Source organism: Vigna umbellata, chromosome 5 (assembly GCF_029865625.1).
Source record: "Vigna umbellata cultivar VRB3 chromosome 5, Vumbellata_1.0, whole genome shotgun sequence".
Lineage (NCBI taxonomy): Eukaryota > Viridiplantae > Streptophyta > Magnoliopsida > Fabales > Fabaceae > Vigna > Vigna umbellata.
The window spans coordinates 28,430,017-28,450,606 of record NC_142169.1 but is presented as its reverse complement, the minus strand read 5'-3'; the positions used below and the strand labels follow the sequence as shown (position 1 = coordinate 28,450,606).

General features: G+C 36.1%; 1 protein-coding gene across 4 annotated transcripts in view; it reads right to left on the bottom strand.

The window, feature by feature from the left end:
* Positions 1-2,192: 2,192 nt before the first annotated feature.
* Positions 2,193-20,590, bottom strand: part of LOC124826446 (ARM repeat superfamily protein) — a 76,898-nt gene continuing 58,500 nt past the window's right edge. For all 4 annotated transcript variants that reach the window (XM_088116415.1, XM_088116412.1, XM_088116414.1 and 1 more), the window contains 6 exons: positions 18,710-18,808; positions 4,322-4,393; positions 4,153-4,238; positions 3,948-4,041; positions 2,814-2,921; positions 2,193-2,734 (listed from right to left, as the gene is read on the bottom strand). In XM_088116415.1, coding sequence (XP_087972541.1) covers positions 2,576-2,734; positions 2,814-2,921; positions 3,948-4,041; positions 4,153-4,238; positions 4,322-4,393; positions 18,710-18,808 — 618 coding nt within the window. In that variant the 3' untranslated portion in view covers positions 2,193-2,575. The remainder of the gene's footprint in view (positions 2,735-2,813; positions 2,922-3,947; positions 4,042-4,152; positions 4,239-4,321; positions 4,394-18,709; positions 18,809-20,590) is intronic.

Below are 20,590 nucleotides of genomic sequence, written 5' to 3'. Positions count from 1 at the left end.
ACCCACTTAATGTCTCTAAAAGAATATCATATATTTTTAACCTATAAGAAAAATTCTTATTTAGGATGCAAACAAAAATCTAAAAAATAAAAGATAATTTTTTAATAAAAATATGTAAATAAAGAAAAAAAATAATAATAAAACTTAAAATTCATACAAAACAATAAATAAATAACTGAATAATGACATTATTAATAAACTAAAAATAATAATAATATAAGATTGTTGCATGATGTCTTGGATAAGTAAAGTGATGGCAAGATGAGAAGAGCCTCCTTCTTCAACAGCTCTCTTTCCCATTTGGCTCAATTTGCATACCCTTTCTCTTCTCTCTTTGCTTTCTTCTCCATCTTCATCCATCACCATGCATATTGCCCTCTTAATGTCATCCTTCTTTACCATTTTCTTTACCATATCCATTGATGTTACCATGTCGAAATTCTCACAGCCTTCAGGTAGTCCTGCCTCTTTTGCTGGAAAATGCAGCTGTAGAAGTCGGATTTGGAGACCAGATGAAACAGCACGAGAAAGGACTGAATTGAAACGTGATGCATTTTTTGGTGTTGTGAATATGGTAACAACCACACCACGGTGTGCCAATATTCTTGCAATATCAATCATTGGGATCATGTGGCCTTGAGCCAGTAGAGGAAACAAGACAAAGTGAAGATTTTCTGTTAGGAAAACCATGACTGCAAACGAAATGAGGCTTTCGAGTGTGGCTTTGATGTTGCCCTTCGCATTTGCTTAATTGTCCCAGTTTTTATAACGAGTGCCATAATTTTTTAAGGATAATGTAAGAGAGAATATGCATATATTTTGAGGGATTTAATAATAATTTATTGTGGTTGGAGTGCATGCAGTACATGGATACCGAAGGTGTAAGAGTCTTGGCGTCACAAAATTCTCTGCCAAAAAGATGCAAACAAAGAAGTTGATGACAAAAATCTTTGCTGTCAGGGCTTCTTTCAAATTCTAGTTATCTCTATAAAAGATTCAAATATTCCAGTATATGATAAATGATCGGGGCAACTAGAATATAATAATCATTAATAAATAGTTACTTTATTCTAGTTAGCAAAGTCAGTATAGGTGATTCTCTTACTAATTTTTTTCTTAAATAATAATATTTTTAAAAGAATTACCTATATAAGCCAAGTGAAATAATTTAGCTAAATAAATATTTTTTAGTGTTCATCATGAATATAATTTAGCTAATTGTTATCACTCAAATTATTTTTTGTCAATAAAAACAAATGTTATTTTTCAGTTGATATGACAGTATTAAATTTTCTTTGTAAATATGAATGATGATGGATTTCTTTTTCAGTGATATAGACCATAAAATTTTCAATTTATGTGAATTAAAATTGTTTTCAGTTAATGTAACTTGAGATTTTGTTTTTCATTCTAATATTTAAGTTAAAATTATTTTTCAACTAACGTTAATTGGGTTTTCTCAATTATATAACTGCAATATATGTTTTCTTTGAGTTAATTGTTATTTATATATTGAATTAGTGATGATTTTGACAATAGTTTAATAATAAAATAGAATGTTAGAATAGAATGTTATATATAACATTTTAAATTTCGTAGAAATTTTAAATTTTCTATCCAAATCACCGTATAGAGGAGTAGTAATTATGCTCAATTGATGAAGAAAATATTTTTGTACTTTGGACTCTCCATATACCGTAGGTATATTAAAAGATTTAATATTAATTGAATGCCTTTTTTACATTTGATATTATTATTTGCTTTTTGAAGCATTTTGGTTTGAATTTGGCTCCAGAAACACAAACCATCCTAAGGTAATTAAATTGCTTAAATGAAAAATCGTTTTTAGTTTCACAACACGACAGAGCCCTCCATGATACTCAATGACATTTTGAGGATGAAACTCTTGAAAAATGGCGGTAAGGTGAGATTAAGAGACAAGAACTCCAACTCCAGTGTGATGTTGAGGTGCTTAATGAAATTTAAGATGAAACTCAAATACTCAAACAAAATTTAAACACTTTAAACATAAAAGATCATATGAGATTTCAAAGAAAATTACCAAATAATTGATAATATTTAACAGATATTTAAATAATTCGGAGTCACTTAGTTAAGTATAATTTAATTTTTAATTTACAAGCACAGGGAGGCAGGGAGGCAGGGAGGGAGAGAGGGAGAAAGAGAGAGACTTGTACACCATTAATTCTTTAATATAGAAAAGCAAATAATGAAAATACTAAAAAAAGTCCTCCCTCGTGTAGTTTCAAGTGTATAATTAATATACAACAATTTACACGATCACGACACTAATATAAATGTACATTTAAAAGGAGAAAGAAAGGAATAATGTTCAATTTCAAACTTTACAAGAAAACAACATACTTGAGGAGGGAAATGGATAGAATAGAATACAGAAGAGGCGATTGCTAAAGCAAAACCCCGTGCAAGAACGTCACCAACAGCCATGTTGCCTTAACATGACAAACATACAAAGCAGCAGGCTGATCCACTCAACCTTCCTAAAAAAGCTCATGGCTAATCCTCATTTAAGTTATATAATCTAGAGCCGTTGCTAGTTCTTCACGGACTCTGCATCATTGTTCCTTGATGTTGAGTCCACCCATGAACATAAATTGGAGGATTTCAGCAACAAGCCCAGAGCGGCAGAACATGTTGCTCTAACAACAGAATCAGGTGATCGACTCATTTTCCCAACCAGCATACCAAAGACCTAAAAGAAGACAGACAAATCTGGTGAAACCGAGTTTTAGCCGAAATGCCTGAAAATTGCAACCGCGTCCTGAAAATACCTGTGAATGATAAACAGATAAAATATGCTGATTGTCCGATAGAGAGAGCATGCTGCTGCAGAAGTATATAGCATTTGCCTGAATTATGGGCCATGGTGCGTCAAAAGCCTGCCTCATCAAGAAAGCAAATAATTAAATTCTCAAGGCCTTAGATTTAAACAGCAGGAAAAATAATTCATAACACACCAGTGCTTGGTGAGGTTTCTAATGCCTTCTTGTACAATTATTTACAAGCTTACTTGCATTGGGGAATTATCAAGTAGGAAAGTCCATGAAAAGAAAATTCAGCTAAAATGCATGAATTAAATAATGTTCTAATACATATTGGCCCTTTATCCAATCTTACTATGCTCTACACATTCGACCAAAGTTGACAGATCATGCTTCAACAATGCAGAGAAGATGAGGAATATTTTGTACGACTTAATACTTGAGAAGAGGATGTTTAGAGAGATTTATTTTTTAGTTACTTGAATGGAAAAGCACCCAGCAAAGACGGATATATATGCACGCACACCCTGAAATAATTTCCTTTTAAGATTACAAGGAAAATGAATAAGAATGCTTTCTCCCAGGTTTATGAATGGTGTTTTCTATGTACATGAAGCTATATCCATAAACCTTAATATGAATCTGAATAAATTCCAACTTGTAATTCCAATACAGATAATTCTCAAAAAAGAAAAAATGAAACTTATATACACATATATAAAAGAGATACAGTATCTACATTAGATTCTTTCAACTAAAATGGAAAAAGAAAAGATATTACAACTCATTCATCCCAAAAGAGAGATTGTTTAGGAATGGGGTAACAAAAGAACTGCATGTTCAATTTTGATTAATTTCGAGAGAAAATGAATTATAGTGCACAAACAGGGTAACCTTGCAAGGTCAATGATTTCTAAATAGTATAAAAAAATTTATTCTGATAGTACATGAATATTAAACTCCAAGAGAAAAAAAGATTGGTTTTAAAAAAATTCAAATGCTGTCTCATACATTAAGATTAAAGCTTTGGCTATAAAATTATCATGAAACACAAAAGTAAGTTGATCCAAGCACATATAATCTTAATTTCAGTCAGTGAAAAATATGACTAATTGTGTTATAACCAAAATTGTGAACAGGAACCTGCACCGATGAAGCCATATAACTATCAACTCTGATGGGAAGATGTTGAGTAAATTGCTTTGCAATATCTCGGAGAAAGTCCTCATAGTCACTTCTATATACACAAAAGACGCCATTGTCATAATTATACAGCATAATTATACGTCATTGTAAATTATTCAAAATAATAACAAACTAGGCAATTTTACAATCTGTCAAACCATACCGATGATCAGAAAGGAAACTGTGTGTGTTTAGTACAGCATGCAATCGTTCAATTTCCATCAATGGGCAAACTTGTTTCATGGTATTCTATCAAAAAGGAAGCATTTATCATGTCAGATATTTCTTTACAAATCTCCAATTCAAGAAAATCCACGATGATGGTCAATTACCCGACAGGCTGATCGGACACTAACATCTTCATCATGAAGATGCAAGACCAGGCGAGGAACAGCAGCATGCACCTTTCAAAAAAATCATAAAATGAGCTTGCCGAAATACTTAGAGAAGCTAAAACATGACGATCACCAGTTCAGTTAGTCTACTATGCAATCAAAAGGTGCACCAAAATAATGGAAGACATATCACCTTGGAATACTTGGATGATAAACTTGTCAACTTGGTTGGTAATATTTCTAAGAATATATGATTTTTTTGGATACTGGTTATATAACAAGAAAGAAGTATGATGTGTACCTACTAAGAGATTAACCTTTTGTTTTCCTTGTAATAAAGTATTTTACTAGGTTTTGAAATTGCCAAGTTGCAAATTCCAAATTTGGTTATTGGATAAAACCAACTACCTTTAAATTGGAATATGTGAAGTCTAAGATTATCATATAAACATATCAGTGCATAACTTTATAGTAGCACAAGATAAGAGTGAAATTCTGTATTTGGAGATTAGTTAAGGATGGAGGGAACTGGGCATTGTACCCAGCTCGGGGCTTTAGTATGGGTAAGTCTACAAATAGCCGGTTGGCAGAAATAAGGCACAAATAGTTCTTAACTACAAGCTTAAATGTGGCCAATTTTTTTCCTGTGTATGTACCAAACTTGTATTAATTATCATTTTAAGTTAACCCAAATGGTATTCAGAATGAAAACGTGGTAAAATTGCTATCAGCTAGTTATGTCACCTGTTAGAATCCCGTTTTTTTATGCTGCAGTCAATATGTCCCTGTACAGTTGTAATTACATAATTGGGAGATTTAACTGCATTTCATAATTAGGAGGGTTAATAATCTGACAATATATTTTATATTTATTGTACAAGAGCATTGATCCTAAATTGTAGAGATAGATTATATCCATCATAAATTAGGGTTTTCAGTTGTTATGTCTTTGTATTCTATTTAAGAGCAATTGCTCCTCTATGAATAATATCAAAAATAATTTTTCTAACATGGTATCAGATATTTAAAATCCTTGGGGGCCAGTGTGATCTCTTGCGCAGCCTACATTGCAGAAACATCACAAACCTTTCTTTATTCTATTGTATTCCTTCTCGGCCTACATTGTCACAGTTCAAACCTAAAAAAGGTCTGATACTCAAAAAGCTCGATTCACCACATAGGAGATTCTAAGATTAATATGGTTGTTGGACACACTAACAAAACATGTAGACTCAAGTAATTGCTCCTTAGCATTCGCATTCGCAGGTAATATTTTGTACTCCTACACACGTGAATTTTAAGCATAATTCAACCCTACAAAACTGGTTTGTCTAAAATTAATAGGATTGTTGAACACATTAACAAAACATGTAGACTCAAGTAATTGCTCCTTAGCATTTGTAGGTAATATTTTGTACTCCTATACATTATGTTAAGAAGTGAACTTCAAGCCTAACTCAACTCCACAAAACTGGCTTGTAAAGTGAGGTTTGTACCCACTTATACATTATAAATTAGCATTTTCGCTAGGATAGACTCAAACCCATAACTCTAATACCATGTCAAGAAATAGACTTTTTAAGCCTAACTCAACCCCACAAAATCTGCACCCACTTATACATTATAAGTTAGCATTTTCGCTAGGATAGACTCAAACCCATAACTCTAATACCATGTCAAGAAGTAGACTTTAAGCCTAACTCAACTCCACAAAATCAGATTGTAAAGTGAAGTTTGCACTCACTTATATATTCTAAATTAGACTTATCTTTAGTTGACGTGAGACTTCTAACATACTTAATGTCGTAAGTTCCTCTAAAGCTCTATGGGTAGTTGATTCTAAAGCCAAATACCACATGTCTCAATGTTCTAGTGGGTTTATATCTTATACAGCCCATGCAACTAACTAAAAAGTTGCACTTCGAGGATGGAACTTTCATCATAGTTGCTGGAAAAGAAGATATTATGATAAATCAGAATCTAATTCTGAAGGGTGTTCTAAATGTTCCAAAATTATTTGCTCTAAATCAGAATCTAACACAAAAAATCGCTATAGGAAAGACACTGCCACACACCACTACTGTCCCCGGCGTGTGTAGTCCATATGCTAGTTTCGGTGAGACTCACTTGTCGCCGCTGTCACAAAAAGGGTCGCCGAAACTTCCTGAGACTATTCCACGGGTCGATGGAGTCCTATTTGGCCCAAATTTGAGTAGAATCTTATCAAGTCCTTATTTCCCCATTTGTTTACCAATAAGTCTCTTGAGTCTTTTAATCGTGATATTTGTCAGTTGTCAAAACACCATCGTGCATCTTATCCTATTAGTCATAAAAAGAGTACTTCTCAATTTGATTTAATTCACTCTAATGTTTGGGAACCTGTCCTAGAATCTATTTTTGAAGCAAAATGGTTCATTACCTTTATTAAAAATTGTATTCATGTCACGTGAACATACCTTATAAAAAATAATAAGTTTTCCAAACCTTTGTTAATTTTTTCCATTTTGTCCAAATTCAATTTGGAAAAAATATCAAAAGAATCAAGTCTGATAATGGTACTAGGTATGTGAATAATGAATTTCTCAATTTTTTGTCTCATAATGGTATTGTTCGGGAACTAACATGTGTAAACACCACATTGTACAAAGAAAGAATTGTTATCTTCTTGACATAACTTGAACTTTTCTTTTTCAGATGTCTGTTCCAAAAAGTTACTGGAGAAAAGTTGTGTTAACTGCCACACATCTCATCAACAGGTTACCCACCCTATCTTAAATGACATTAGTCATATAGAGCTTCTATTGCCTATTGTTCCTTATTTCGCCAAAATATCGAGTCTATCTAGTCAAGTCTTTGGATGTACTGTAATTGTTCACTCTCATCATCCTAATCGTGGTAAATTAGATCCCAGAGCTCTTCAATGTGTTTTTATTGGGTATCCTTCTAATAAAAAATGGTACAAATGTTATCACCCTCAAAGTCATCACATCTTTAACAGCATGGATGTCACCTTTCATGAAACACAATCCTTTTATATCAGTCCACCACTTTAGGGGGAGAAAGGACTTGAAGTGGATGAGCTCCCCTTCTTGTCATTACCATATTTCTCTTTGCAGGATGCCCAAAATCTGAGCAATGAAGCTACCATAGTCCACAATAAAGAAGAAGAGAAAGATGATATTTTTTGGCAAAAAATATGAAAGAAAACAACCAACTTTGGCTCTCGAGCAAAAAAAATGTCTAATATGGAGGTGAGGATCCCTGAAGATAACAATGAGAAGGTAAGTATTAACTAAGGATTTACCCATTGCATTGAGAAAGGAAAGAAGATCATGTACTAAATATCCCATTTCTCACTATGTTTGCACTAATTGTTGAATAAAGTGAAAACTATGTAAGAGATTAATCTCTCTTTTTGTTAAATATGCACAGAGGGTCCTCTATTTATAATAGAAGAAATATGGGCTAAGCCTAAAATATAAAAAAAAAATAATAACAAACTAACTAAAGATAAAAGATAAGATAAAGATAATATATCTAACACTCCCTATCAAGCTAGTGCATACAAATCGTATGTACTAAGCTTGTTGCTAATATAATCCCATAACGTCTTAGTGAAAATATCTGTTTCTGCACTCAAGTGACACCAAATTGTTAATGATTTATGAACACGACATAAAAGACAAAATACCAGCCTAGAAGATTCTCCATTTGCAACAAATCTGGGAGGTTGCTCTATATATATATCTTCTTACAAATCACCATTGACGAATACATTATTGACATCCAGTGGATAAAGACATCATTGTTGAAGAGCCACCATGACTATAAATAAACTAATAAAAGTCATATTTACCACGGGAGTAAAAACATATATAGACAGGTTAAACACAATGGTGACCAAAGGGAGGTCAGACGAGACAACAGCAGAAGAAGTCATGGGTGAACATGAGAGAAAAACCTTAAAAATCTAAGATTCTGCAATCAAGGCACCTGAAAAAGGAAAAAGAGCAATCTCGATGCTCTGAATAGTTGCCTAAGAGGAGACAAGACGTGTGACAATGCATGACGAACTTGAAAGAGGAAAAAGAGCGACCTCGACTCTCTTAATTGCTGTCTAGGAGGAGACGCGACGTGCCACACACACGACGAAAAAGGGAGCAGATCCACAACTTCAAAAGGCACTAAAAGCGCGTCGGAACTCCGATGAAGGTGTTGTTGACGGCACAGTGGTCACCTGGTCGAGACGATCAAAACCGTGTGATCGTCGGTCGAAACTGGAACTCCAATAGTGGTAGCGGTAGACAACGACAGTAGACGATGACAATGCCGACAACGGTAGATGGCTTCGCCGCCAACATCAGCAAGTGTAATGATAGAGGCAACAATTTTTTTCCTCATAATAACCTTATGCTTTAGATATCATGTTGAAAATAGTGACAACTATGTATGAGATTAATCTCCCTTTTTGTTAAATATGCACATAAGGTCTTCTATTTATAATAAAAGAAATATGGGCTAAGCCCAAAATACAAATAAAAAGTAATAACAAACTAGCTAAAGATAAAAAATAAAGATAATATATCTAATACTAATAATCTTTCTCATAAGCACAAAAACTTTATTGCTGCCATTGGTGCCACAAAAATTCCTACCTCAATCCAGTAGACCATGAAACTTGAACATTGGAATCAAGCAATGAAAGAATAAATGAATGCATTAGAAAGAAATTCAACTTGGGAGATTGTTCATAAGCCAAGACACAAGAAGCCAGTGGGGTGTAGATGGATATTCACAGTGAAAGATAAGGCAAATGAAACAATAGAAAGATACAAAGCTATATTGGTAACAAAAGCCTATACCTAAACTTATGAGATTGACTATGAGGAGACGTTTGCCTAGTGACAAAGAAGAATACAGTTCGAGTTGTTCTCAATTTGGCTGCTCATTTTGGTGAGGACTTATGCCAGTTGGATGTGAACAATTCCTTTCTTCATGGAAATTTAGAAGAGGAAGTGTACATTTAGCTTCCCTTAAGTTTTGAAGTGAAAAATGAAAGAAAGAGGGTATGCGTCCTAAAGAAAGCATTGTATGGTCTTAAGTAATCCCCTAAAGCATGGTTTGGAAGATTTACAAAAGCAATGGTTTCCTTGTGATACAGACAAAGCCAAGGAGATCATATTCTATTCATAAAGCACTCTTCTACAAGTAATTGATTAGCAAAAAATTAACGTTAAAAGAAAAATTAGCAGCCTAACTTGAAACAAAAGACCTAGGAAAGCTCAAATATTTTCTTGAAATAAAGGCTGCTTACTCCAAGAATGGTGTGACCCACACGTCGTCGTCGTCTCGGAAAAGGTCCCCCGAGAGTCATGATTGCGTTCTACGGCATGTCTGAAGTAAAAATTATTCCTTTGGGTCTTAATGACCTACAAAATATAGGGGGTACCTGTCAGTTGGATGGTCGGAATTTCTTACAATGGAGCCGGTTTATTCGAAGGATTCTCAAGGGACCTTCAAGACTTGATCACATAAATGGAGGAAGACCAGGACCAGGACCAGACGACACTCATTTTTCAATTTGGGACAATAAAGATTCATTAATTATGACTTGGATGTGGCAATCCATGATTCCCGAGATAAGTAGAAATGATATGTTTCATTCTTCTGCACAAGAAATATGAGATGATTTACAGAGTACATTTTTATTAAAAAAGGATCTTGCTGCTTACTATGCCATTGGAAGCAAGATATTTAATACAAAACCGGGCTCCCTTTCTGTATCAAAATATCACAAAATCTTGAATGGTCTTTGGATGGAATTCGATTAGAACCAAACAATAAAGATGTGTAAAATAGATGCTGCCGCACTTGATTAATTCAATGAAAAGGGAAGAATCTTTAAATTTCTCCATGGCCTGAACCATGAGTACGACCCAATCTGGGTACGGATTTTTGAAAAAGAAAAATTACCCACCCTATCAGAAATTTTTTTATGGTAAGAGGAGAAGAAACTCGGAAAACTGTCATGCTTAATGAGGGGATCTCCAATACAGGCTCTGCCATGACAACTAGAAAGGGAGTCCACAAGGGAAAAAATACTGGGGGAAAGTCGTTTGATAAAGGTACTCATGGGGATTGTTGTTCATACTGTAAAAGATCTGGACATACCAAGGAAACATGCTTCAAACTCCATAGAAGAAAGAATGTTCTCGAGCACATGGGAAACAACAAAGGGTCTACTCTTTTGAGTCTGTGAGAAATAGAGAAGATTACGAGAAATCTCCCCTTGTGTATCATGCATACACATAGGGTAGTTTATTTATAATGTAAGATATGGGCCAAGGCCCTTAATACAGAATGGGCTGAGCCCAATTAACATAAACACACATCTTAACATCTAACACTCCTCCTCAAGCTGGAGCATATAAATCATATGATCCAAACTTGTTACAAAGATAGAGTCAATTCTAGGTCCTCGTAAGGACTTAGTGAATATGTCTGCCAACTGGTTACTTGAGTTAACGAACTCAGTCTTGATATCTCCGGATATGATTTTTTTTCGAATAAAATGACAATCAACTTCAATGTGCTTGGTTCTCTCATGGAAGACAAGGTTAGAGCTAATATGGAGAGTAGCTTGATTATCACATATAAGTGTCATGTGAGTGACATCTCCAAATTTCAATTCACTAAGTAATTGTTTAAGCCACACAAGCTCGCAAGTAGCTGATGCCATAACTCTATTCTGCTTCTGCACTGGACCTTGCCACAACACTTTGCTTCTTACTTTTCCAAGATATCAGGTTGCCACCAATAGAGACAATATCCAGAAGTAGACCTCTTATCAGAAGGGGAACCAGCCCAATCAGCATCTGAATACCAAACAATTTTTGTATCGTTGTTAGGACCATATAACAAACCTGTTCCAAGTGATCCTTTAATATACTTCAGTATGCGAACAACTGCATCTCAATGGTCTTCACATGAGGAGTTTAGGAATTGACTCACCATGCTAACTGCGAAGGAAATACCAGGACGCGTAACAGTAAGATAGTTTAATTTACCAACTAATCTTCTGTGTCGTTCAGGATCTGAGAAAGGCTCCCCTTGATTTGGTAGGAGTTTGATGTTAAGATCCATAGGTGTATCAATAGATTTAGATTTCATTAACCCTGTTTCCTCCAAGATGTCTAACGCATACTTCCTCTGAGATATGACAATACCAGTGTTGGATTGTGCTACTTCAATACCCAAAAAGTACCGGAGTTTGCCATGATCTTTGGTTTGAAAATGATGACAAAGGTACTAGATGCCAAGATAGTCGCTTCCTATGAGAACAATGTCATCGACATACACTATTAAGTAGATACATCCAGCACTTGAGTGGCGATCGAACACTGAATGATCCGCTTCACTGCGAGACATACCAAATTGTTGAACAACACAGCTGAATTTACCAAACCAGACCCGAGGAGACTGTTTTAGGCCATATAAGGATTTGCGAAGACGACATACCAATCCAGATGACATCCCCTGAGCAACAAAGCCGGGCGGTTGCTCCATATAAATTACTTCATGCAAATCACCATTAAGGAAAACATTTTTGACATCAAGTTGGTAAAGAGGCCATTGTCGAAGAGCGATCATGGCAATGAATAGGCGAACAGAGGTCATTTTTGCCACTGGAAAAAAAGTATCACCATAATCCAAACCAAAAATATGTGTGTAGCCTTTGGCAACCAGTGGAGCTTTCAGACGATCAATTGTGCCATCAGGGCCAACCTTGATAGCATACACCCACCTGCAACCAACAACAGACTTTCCAGATGGTAATTGGACAAGCTCCCAAGTTCCACTTTTTTGTAAAACACTTAATTCATCCAGTATGGCTTGACGCCAACCAGGATGAGTTAAGGCATCACCCACCCACAGACTTGGGAATTGACACAGAAGAAATGGATGAGAGACATGTATAAAAAGATGGAGATAATTTGTGGTAACTAAGAACAGTATAATGGGGGGAAGGGTTACGGGTAGAGCGTATACCTTTACGGAGGGCAATGGGCAGGTCAGACTCATTTGCTGGAGCCGAAGGAGACACAGGAGGCGGCACAGGAAGTGAGTCATGAGGGAGACGATTGCGACGACTATAAACTTGAAGGGGTGGTGGTGAAGTACGATCCTGTGGTGAATGAGAGTCTAAAGGAGGAGGCAAAATGGGTGGAACATCACGAGGAGGATCACAGAAAATAGGAATATCAACAGTAGCAAGTGGAGGTACAGAACTAGAAGATAGATATGAAAAGTAAAAAGAAGATTCATCAAAAGTGACATCAGCAGAGATAAAATGACGATTGAGGGAAGGGGAAAAACACTTATAGCCCTTTTGTGACCGTGGAAATCCTAAGAAGACACATTTGTGAGATCTAGGAGATAACTTATCAAGACCAGGACTAAAATCAAGAACAAAACATGTAAACCCAAAAACTCTAAGAGGTAATGGATGTAGAAGGTCATGAGGAAATAAGATAAAATGAGGGATTTTGTTATCTAGGACTGAAGATGGCATGCGGTTTATAAGGTAACATGCACGGAGAACTGCATCACCCCCAAAACGCGAGGGTACTTGACCATGAATTAGAAGTGTACGAGTTGTTTCAATAAGGTGTCTATTCTTGCGCTCAACCACCCCATTTTGTTGAGGGGTATAAGCACATGAGGTATAGTGAAGAATTCCATGAGAAGCCATAAAATGTTTAAACGGTTGAGAAAGGTATTCACGGCCATTATCACTGCGTAAAGTTCGAAAAGAAACCCCAAACTGTGTTTTAATTTCATTGAAAAATGATTGAAAAATAGGAAACAACTCAGAACGATTCTTTACTAAAAACAACCAAGTACATCTGGAATAGTCATCAATAAAGGTAATAAAATACTGAAAACCTAAAGTGGACTTAACATGACTAGGTCCCCAAATATCAGAATGAACCAATGAAAAGGGGGACAACGCTCGTTGTGAGACACTACGAGGAAAGGAACTACGGGTATGCTTTCCTAACTGACAAGACTCACATGACAAACTTGATAATTTCGACAACCTCAGAACAAGTTGCTGCAATTTGGCAAGACTAGGATGACCGAACTAAGCATGAAAGGATGATGACTTCATGATTACGCCAATATGTGGAGAAGGGCAGAGATGATATAGGTCATGAGACTCGCATCCTGTGCCAATCATGTGTTTCGAACTCCGATTCTGCAACCAAACAGAACCTTTGGTAAATGAAATAACATAATTAAGGGCACAAGTTAGACGACTTATGGACAATAAGTTGAAGGGAGACCCAGGGACATAAAGTACATGATCAATGGATATAGACGGAAAAATATGAACAATACCAACACCATGAGATGAGACTCTAGACCCATCAGCCATTGTTACCGAGGGTAAATTATCCGGACATGACAAGGAAGAAAACAAGGACTTGTTACTAGTGATATGATCGGTGGCGCCTGAGTTAAGGACCCAAGGTCCGAGGGAGTGAAAGTGAGTCAGACCAACAAAAGGTGTACCTATACGTGCAACAAATGCAAATGTACTGGAACTAGAGTGTTGACGATCCTCGTACCATCTGAAAAATTCGTGAAAGATTGCAGGGTTTTATACAGTATTAGATGAAGTAGGATGGTCTGCAGACGGTGATCGGGGAGATGGATCAGAATTAGCCATTGCTACAGGTCGAGGAGGACGTCCATAAAGCGCATAACATCTATCAATTTTATGGCCTAACTTGCCACAATGGTCATACTTTGGTCGTCCTTTACCTGGCTTGCGAGACCGACTTCGATCATCACGTTGGGAAGCCATATCTGAGGAATCATCAGTATGAGGAGATGTCTCAGTGACTGGTTTGCTCGGTATATGCAAAAGAGCAAAACAAGTAGAAGTAAAGTTGAGTATGACAGAAGAACCCAAAATTTGATCACGGACATGAGAGAAATCATCAGAAAGTCCGTATAATGCCAACATGAAAAACTTTGATCGTTGTTCCAGTTCTTCAGTAGGAGTGGAACCAGGAGGTAATAGCTCATTAAAATCATGAAGAAGGACATATGAACTTTACCCAAATATTTTGTCATGGGACCAGGACTCGCGGACCAGTAACAGTGAATAGGTCTTGACAAACACCATAAAGACGCTGAGTGTCATTTCTGTATAACAACTTCGCTTGTGCCCATACTTCTGAACATGTTTCATATGATCGAAACATTTGTTTTATTGAGGAGTGAATGGTGGACTTTATTACAATGCATAGCTGCACATCAATTTTCATCCAGCGGAAAGTGTCATCTATGGTAGCAGTAGTCACATTTTGAGTAAGGTGATCTACGTACCCCTGACTTTTCAACCAAAGTTTGATGTCGGACGCCCATGTTGCATAATCTGTGCCATCTAACTTGTCAATGGACAAGTGTACATTCACATAATTGGTGTATATTGAGGGATCAGAAGATGAGCCACCAACAGAGGTGTTTGTAGACGAGGAAGACGCCATGGAGAAGTAGAAACCCTAAAAATCCAAAGTGCTTCGATTGACGCAACGATCACAGATCCAGAAAGAGGGCGAGGAGGCGATCACGACGGTCCTGATCGGCGGCGGAACTCTCCGGCGACGCGCCGGCACACGCGGCGGGAAGCGGCAGCATCGACGAATGTTGCGACGGCGGTGATGTGTGTCGGAGACCGTGGAGTTGGCTGGAACTAATCCTAAGCTCTAGATACCATGTGAGAAATAGAGAAGATTGGGAGAAATCTCCCCTTGTGTATCATGCAGAATGGGCTGAGCCCAATTAACATAAACACACATCTTAACATCTAACAAAGTCTTTTACTTGTGATATTTGTCAATTGTAAAAAACACCATCGTGCATCTTATCCTATTAGTAACAAAAAGAGTATTTCTCCATTTGATTTAATTCACTCTGATGTTTAGGGTTCTGTTATAGATTCTATTTCTGGAGCCAAATGGTTTGATACCTTTATTGACGATTGTACCCGTGTCACGTGGACATACCTTATGAAAAATAAATCCAAAGTTTTTCAAATTTTTGTTAATTTTTTCCGTCTTGTCCAAAATCAATTTGTAAAGAATATCAAAAGAATCAGGTCTGATAATGGTACTGAATATGTGAATCATGAATTTCTCAATTTTTTGTCTCATAATTGTTTTGTTCATGAACTGACCTGTGTTAGCAGCCCTCAACAAAACGCAGTTGCAGAAAGAAAGAATCGTCATCTTCTTAAAGTAACTAGAGCTCTTCTTTTTCGAATGTCTGTTCCAAAAAATTACTCGGGAGAAGTGTTAAGTGCCACATATCTCATCAACAAGTTTCCCACTCGTATCTTAAATGACATTAGTCCTATATAGTCTTTATTGTCTTTTGTTCCTTCTTCTTCCCTAATAACGAGTCAACCTATTCGAGTGTTTGGATGTGTTGTTTTTGTTCACTCTCATCATCCTAATCGTGGTAAATTAGATCCCAAAGCTCTTAAATGTGTCTTTATTGGGTATCCTTCTAATGAAAAAGGTGTTATCATCCTCATAGTCGCCGCGTCTTTATCACCATGGATGTCACCTTTCATGAAACACAATCCTTTTATGTTAGTCCACCACTTCAGGGGGAGAAAGCACTTGATGTAGATGAACTCTCCTTCTTGTCATTACCATGTTTGTCTTTGCAGGATGCCCAAAACCTGAGCAATGAAACTACCATAGTCCACAGCGAGGAAGAGGAGGAAGAAGACAGTTTTTTGGCAAAAAATATGAAAGAAGAAAACAACCTACTTCGACTCTTGAGCAACAAAAATTGGCTAATCCGGAGGTGAGGATCCGTGAAGATATCAATGAGGAGGAGGTAATTATTACTGAGGATTTACCCATTGCATTGAGAAAGGAAAGAAGATCATGTGCTAAATATCTTATTTCTCAGTATGTTTGCACTAACAATCTTTCTGATAAGCACAAAAGTTTTATTACTGCCATAGAAATTCCTACCTCAATCCAGGAGGCCATGAAACTTGAACATTGGAATCAAGCTATGAAAGAAGAGATGAATGGATTAAAAAGAAGGCAGTATGGTGCAGGTGGATATTCACAATGAAACATAAGGCAGATGGGACAATAAAAAGATATAAAGCTAGATGGGTGGCAAAAGGATATAAATCGAACTATTCTCGCTTTGGCTTCTCATTTTGGATGGGACTTACACCAGCTGGATGTGAAGAATGCCTTTCTAAATGGAAATCTAGAAGAGGAAGTGTACATGGAGATTCCTCTAGGTTTTGAAGTGAAAAATGAAAGAAACAAGGTATGCCTCTGGATGTGTGAAAAAATGATAGAGTACCCCGTTCTAGTGCAGAAGATTAATTTCGAGCTCTTGCTCAAAGAATGTGTGGAAGACTCTGGATGAAAAATCATTTTCGATGATCATAAAGTCAAAGTGGATAACCCGGTGCAACTACACTGTGATAATAAGTCTGCCATGAGCATAGCCCCTAATCCAGTACAGCATGACAGAACCAAACACATTGAGATTGACAGACATTTCATCAAAGATAATCTTGACAGAGACTTTGTGATTACAACTCATGTTCCTACAGAACTTCAAATAGTAGATATATTTACAAAAGGGCTTCCTCCAGGTAGATTTCAAGATCTTGTAGGCAAGTTGGGAATAATGATATCCATTTACCAACTTGAGGGAGAGTGTTGTAATTAAAGAAGATATCTTTAGAATCTTCCTAATTAGAAAAAATAGATGTATAATCTTGTATTTTATGTTGTTTCCCTAGTTTCCTTATGTCCCTTTTTAGGAGAATTAGATTGTTACAAATAGAGGATATGAGAATGTATTTTTGATCATTCAGAATAATAAAATCAGTTCTATTTTCTACTGAATATATACATAGGGTACTCTATTTATAATAGAAGAAATATTGACTATGCCCAAAATACAAATAAGAAATAATAACAAACTAGCTAAAGATAAAATATAAAGATAATATATCTAATAACAAAATTTGAAATTACGAAGCTAGGCAAATTGAAATATTTCTTCGGCATTAAAGTGGCTCATTCCCGTAGTGGAATTTCATCTCTCAACAAAAATATGTGTTGGATTTATAGGCTCAAACTAGTAAATTAGGATGCAAACTAGTAAAGACACCTATTGAACATAATCGCAAGCTTGGTGAATCAATTGAAGATGTAGTTAGGGATAAGCAATCTTATCAAAGGTTGCTCAAGAAATTGATCTACTCATCTCACACTAGGCTGGACATTGCCTATGTTGTAGGGGTTGTAAAGCAATTCATGCATAATCCAAAGGAGACTCATCTCTAAGTTGTTCATCACATTTTACAGTACTTGAAAGTAACTCTTATAAAAGGAATTCTATTCACAAAGGGGAGTGAAACAACCTTAGAAGCCTACACAAGCATTGACTATGCAGTTTCTATAGATGACAAAAGATCTACCTCGGATATTGCACTTTTCTTGGAGGAAATTTAGTTACTTGGAGGAGCAAGAAACAAAATGTTGTAGTGAGATCAAGTGTAGAAGCAAAGTTTAGAGCCATGGCGTAGGGATATGTGAAATGGCATGGTCAAAGATACTTTTAGAAGACCTGAAGATTGATTGAAAGAAGCCTATGAGATTGTATTGTGGTAACAAGTCAACAATAATTATTGCACAAACATGTGCAACATGGCAGAACTAAGTATGTTGAAGTAGAGAGATACTTCTTCATATAGGAGAAATTGGATAGTGGGACAATATGTAGTACACCTTTTGTATCTTCTAGAAATAAACTTGCAAATGTATTGACAAAAGGGCCACATTCAGTTTATTTATCACAAGTCGGGAATGGATGACATCCACTCACCAACTTGAGGGCGAGTGTCAAAATCCCTTGATTTATGCTGTGGTTAATATTTCCTGTACAGTTTTAATCACATAATTAGGAGATTTAATTACATTGCATAATTAGAAGTATTAATAGGCTGAACGTATATTTTATGTCTATGTATTCTATTTAAAAGCAATTGTTCCTCTATAAATAATACCAGAAACAGTTTCTCTGACATCACCTAATAGCAATCAAACAAAAATGGATGCTAACAAAAATAATTGCAAATAGTAGTGCCCCAAAAGCAAGTTTCCTTATTACAAGAATAAATGCCCTTTTCTATACCCATCCACATATATCCACTTCTGACAACCACCAGTTACATAGTAGCATTAGAGTCCATAATTAAAAAACAAAAATGGGAGAAAGAGGAAAGAATAAAAGCTACTACTGCAATCAGAGTTAGCTATAAACCTGCTCAACAAATGCCTCACTTAGTGCCCCAGTTCCATATTTGCTTAGGGCCCCAAATACTGCAAAAGAAGTGGCTCGCATCTTTGCATTCATGCTTGCCTGTTTCATAAAAGTGGTAAGAATTTCCGAAGTAAGAGTAATTAATGGAAAGTTCTCTATTCTTTCTTTTACAGAAACTAAGGATATTAGTAATATGAAGGCAGAATAAAATATCCAAAGAAAATTATAAAAGCAAGAAAGTACCTTCTAATATACAGATACATATATAAATTCTCACTTTTGATAGAGATAGTGCATTGCTGACTTCTTGTTAAATGTGTGCATTTAGTATATGCAAATACAAAAAATAAAGAAATATCCAATTACTAGATATTAGGGATTTAATTGATTTTTTGTACCCTTTACAGTTAACATACTTCAGTATAAATAGAGAAGAGCTTTACGGTATTGCACAAATTAGTCAATAATTGCCCACAAACCACTGTGCCTCTGCCTGATTATGTCCATGTGACTACACAACTAGCAAGGGCTCCCTCCAGTGAGCCCCTCTGGCCCATCCTTGCCAGATGTGGCTTCACGTGTTCCTGGGTGAGTATAGTTCTTGAGCCTATCATTGTGTTTAATTGCAAGTTTCAAACTACGAGCTTGAACCCCTATCCCTTCCTATGACAAGGTGGTTAGTCAACAGCAGTTTCATTTCTACATTCCAAATGCTCTTGGACATTCCACATCTTCTGATGATTCTTCTACTCTAGTCTCTCACTTTTAGCATTCAGTGATGCCAATGACACCATAAGATTTTGGTCTAAATCAAGTGTGCTGGTGGTCCAAGAAAAAAGCAGGAATTGACAGCTTGATCTACCACAGAAGGTGAATATTGCAGTCTTGCCAGCAGTCTGGCCAACACTGCTGATAAACTCCTTTAGCTGCAGTCACTACTAACTGACTGCAGATTCCTATCTAAATTCCCGTGCTTTCATGTGACAGTACCTATCTCATAATCCAGTTCTATATACAAGAAAATGATATGGAACTTGGTACCTTTTTTGTTCGATAGAAGGTGCTTAAAAGGAGTCTCTCAGTAACTCACTATCATGCTGCTGACCAGAAGGCTGACATTTTAACCAAAGTTCCCTCACCTCTTCATTTCTCCATCTTTAAGAGCAAACTAGGAGTGATTGAAAGATTTTCTCTTGGTCAACCTCACTGAGTTTGAGGGTGATTTGCTACAATCGCTACCAGAACTGCTCCACTACAGCATGCCATATAGTGGGCAGGGGATGCTCCCCACCCTTATATCCTAACTAAGGCAGGTTGGAAGTTATCATAACTAAAATGAATTTCAGACAACCCTGTTGAAATATGGTGTAAATATTGCACATCTACTGTACAATAAATATAGATTTTTTGTTAAGAAATCCTTTAAAATTAAATGATTGGGATTAGGAGTTTATTTGGTAGATTTGTATCAGATATAGTCTTTATGCCTGGAGGTTTATTTCCTCTATTTGAAGAGATTTATTTTCTTTCATTAGGATTTTGTTTTTCCTTTAAATACATATGTATTGTTTTTTTCTAGATCAAGAAAAGTAATTCAATCATTATTGAACCTACAGTTTTTTTCACAAAACCTCATACTCTAATTAGGTGCATCCTTTGCTTCAGGCATCCTTTCACAAAGCTTAGTTTGCCTAGTGTTTGGGTTAGCTTCATATAGCTTGTTCTAACTAACATGAATACCTATTAATTAGTAAATGTGAAGGTTCCAGGACCTCTAGCAGTTAGTTTGGTTAAATTACTGCTTGTAACTGAATGTCAACTAGGATCCGTTGTTGTTAAAAAATATCAGTACGTATGCATCTAAAAATGAGTGAAAACATT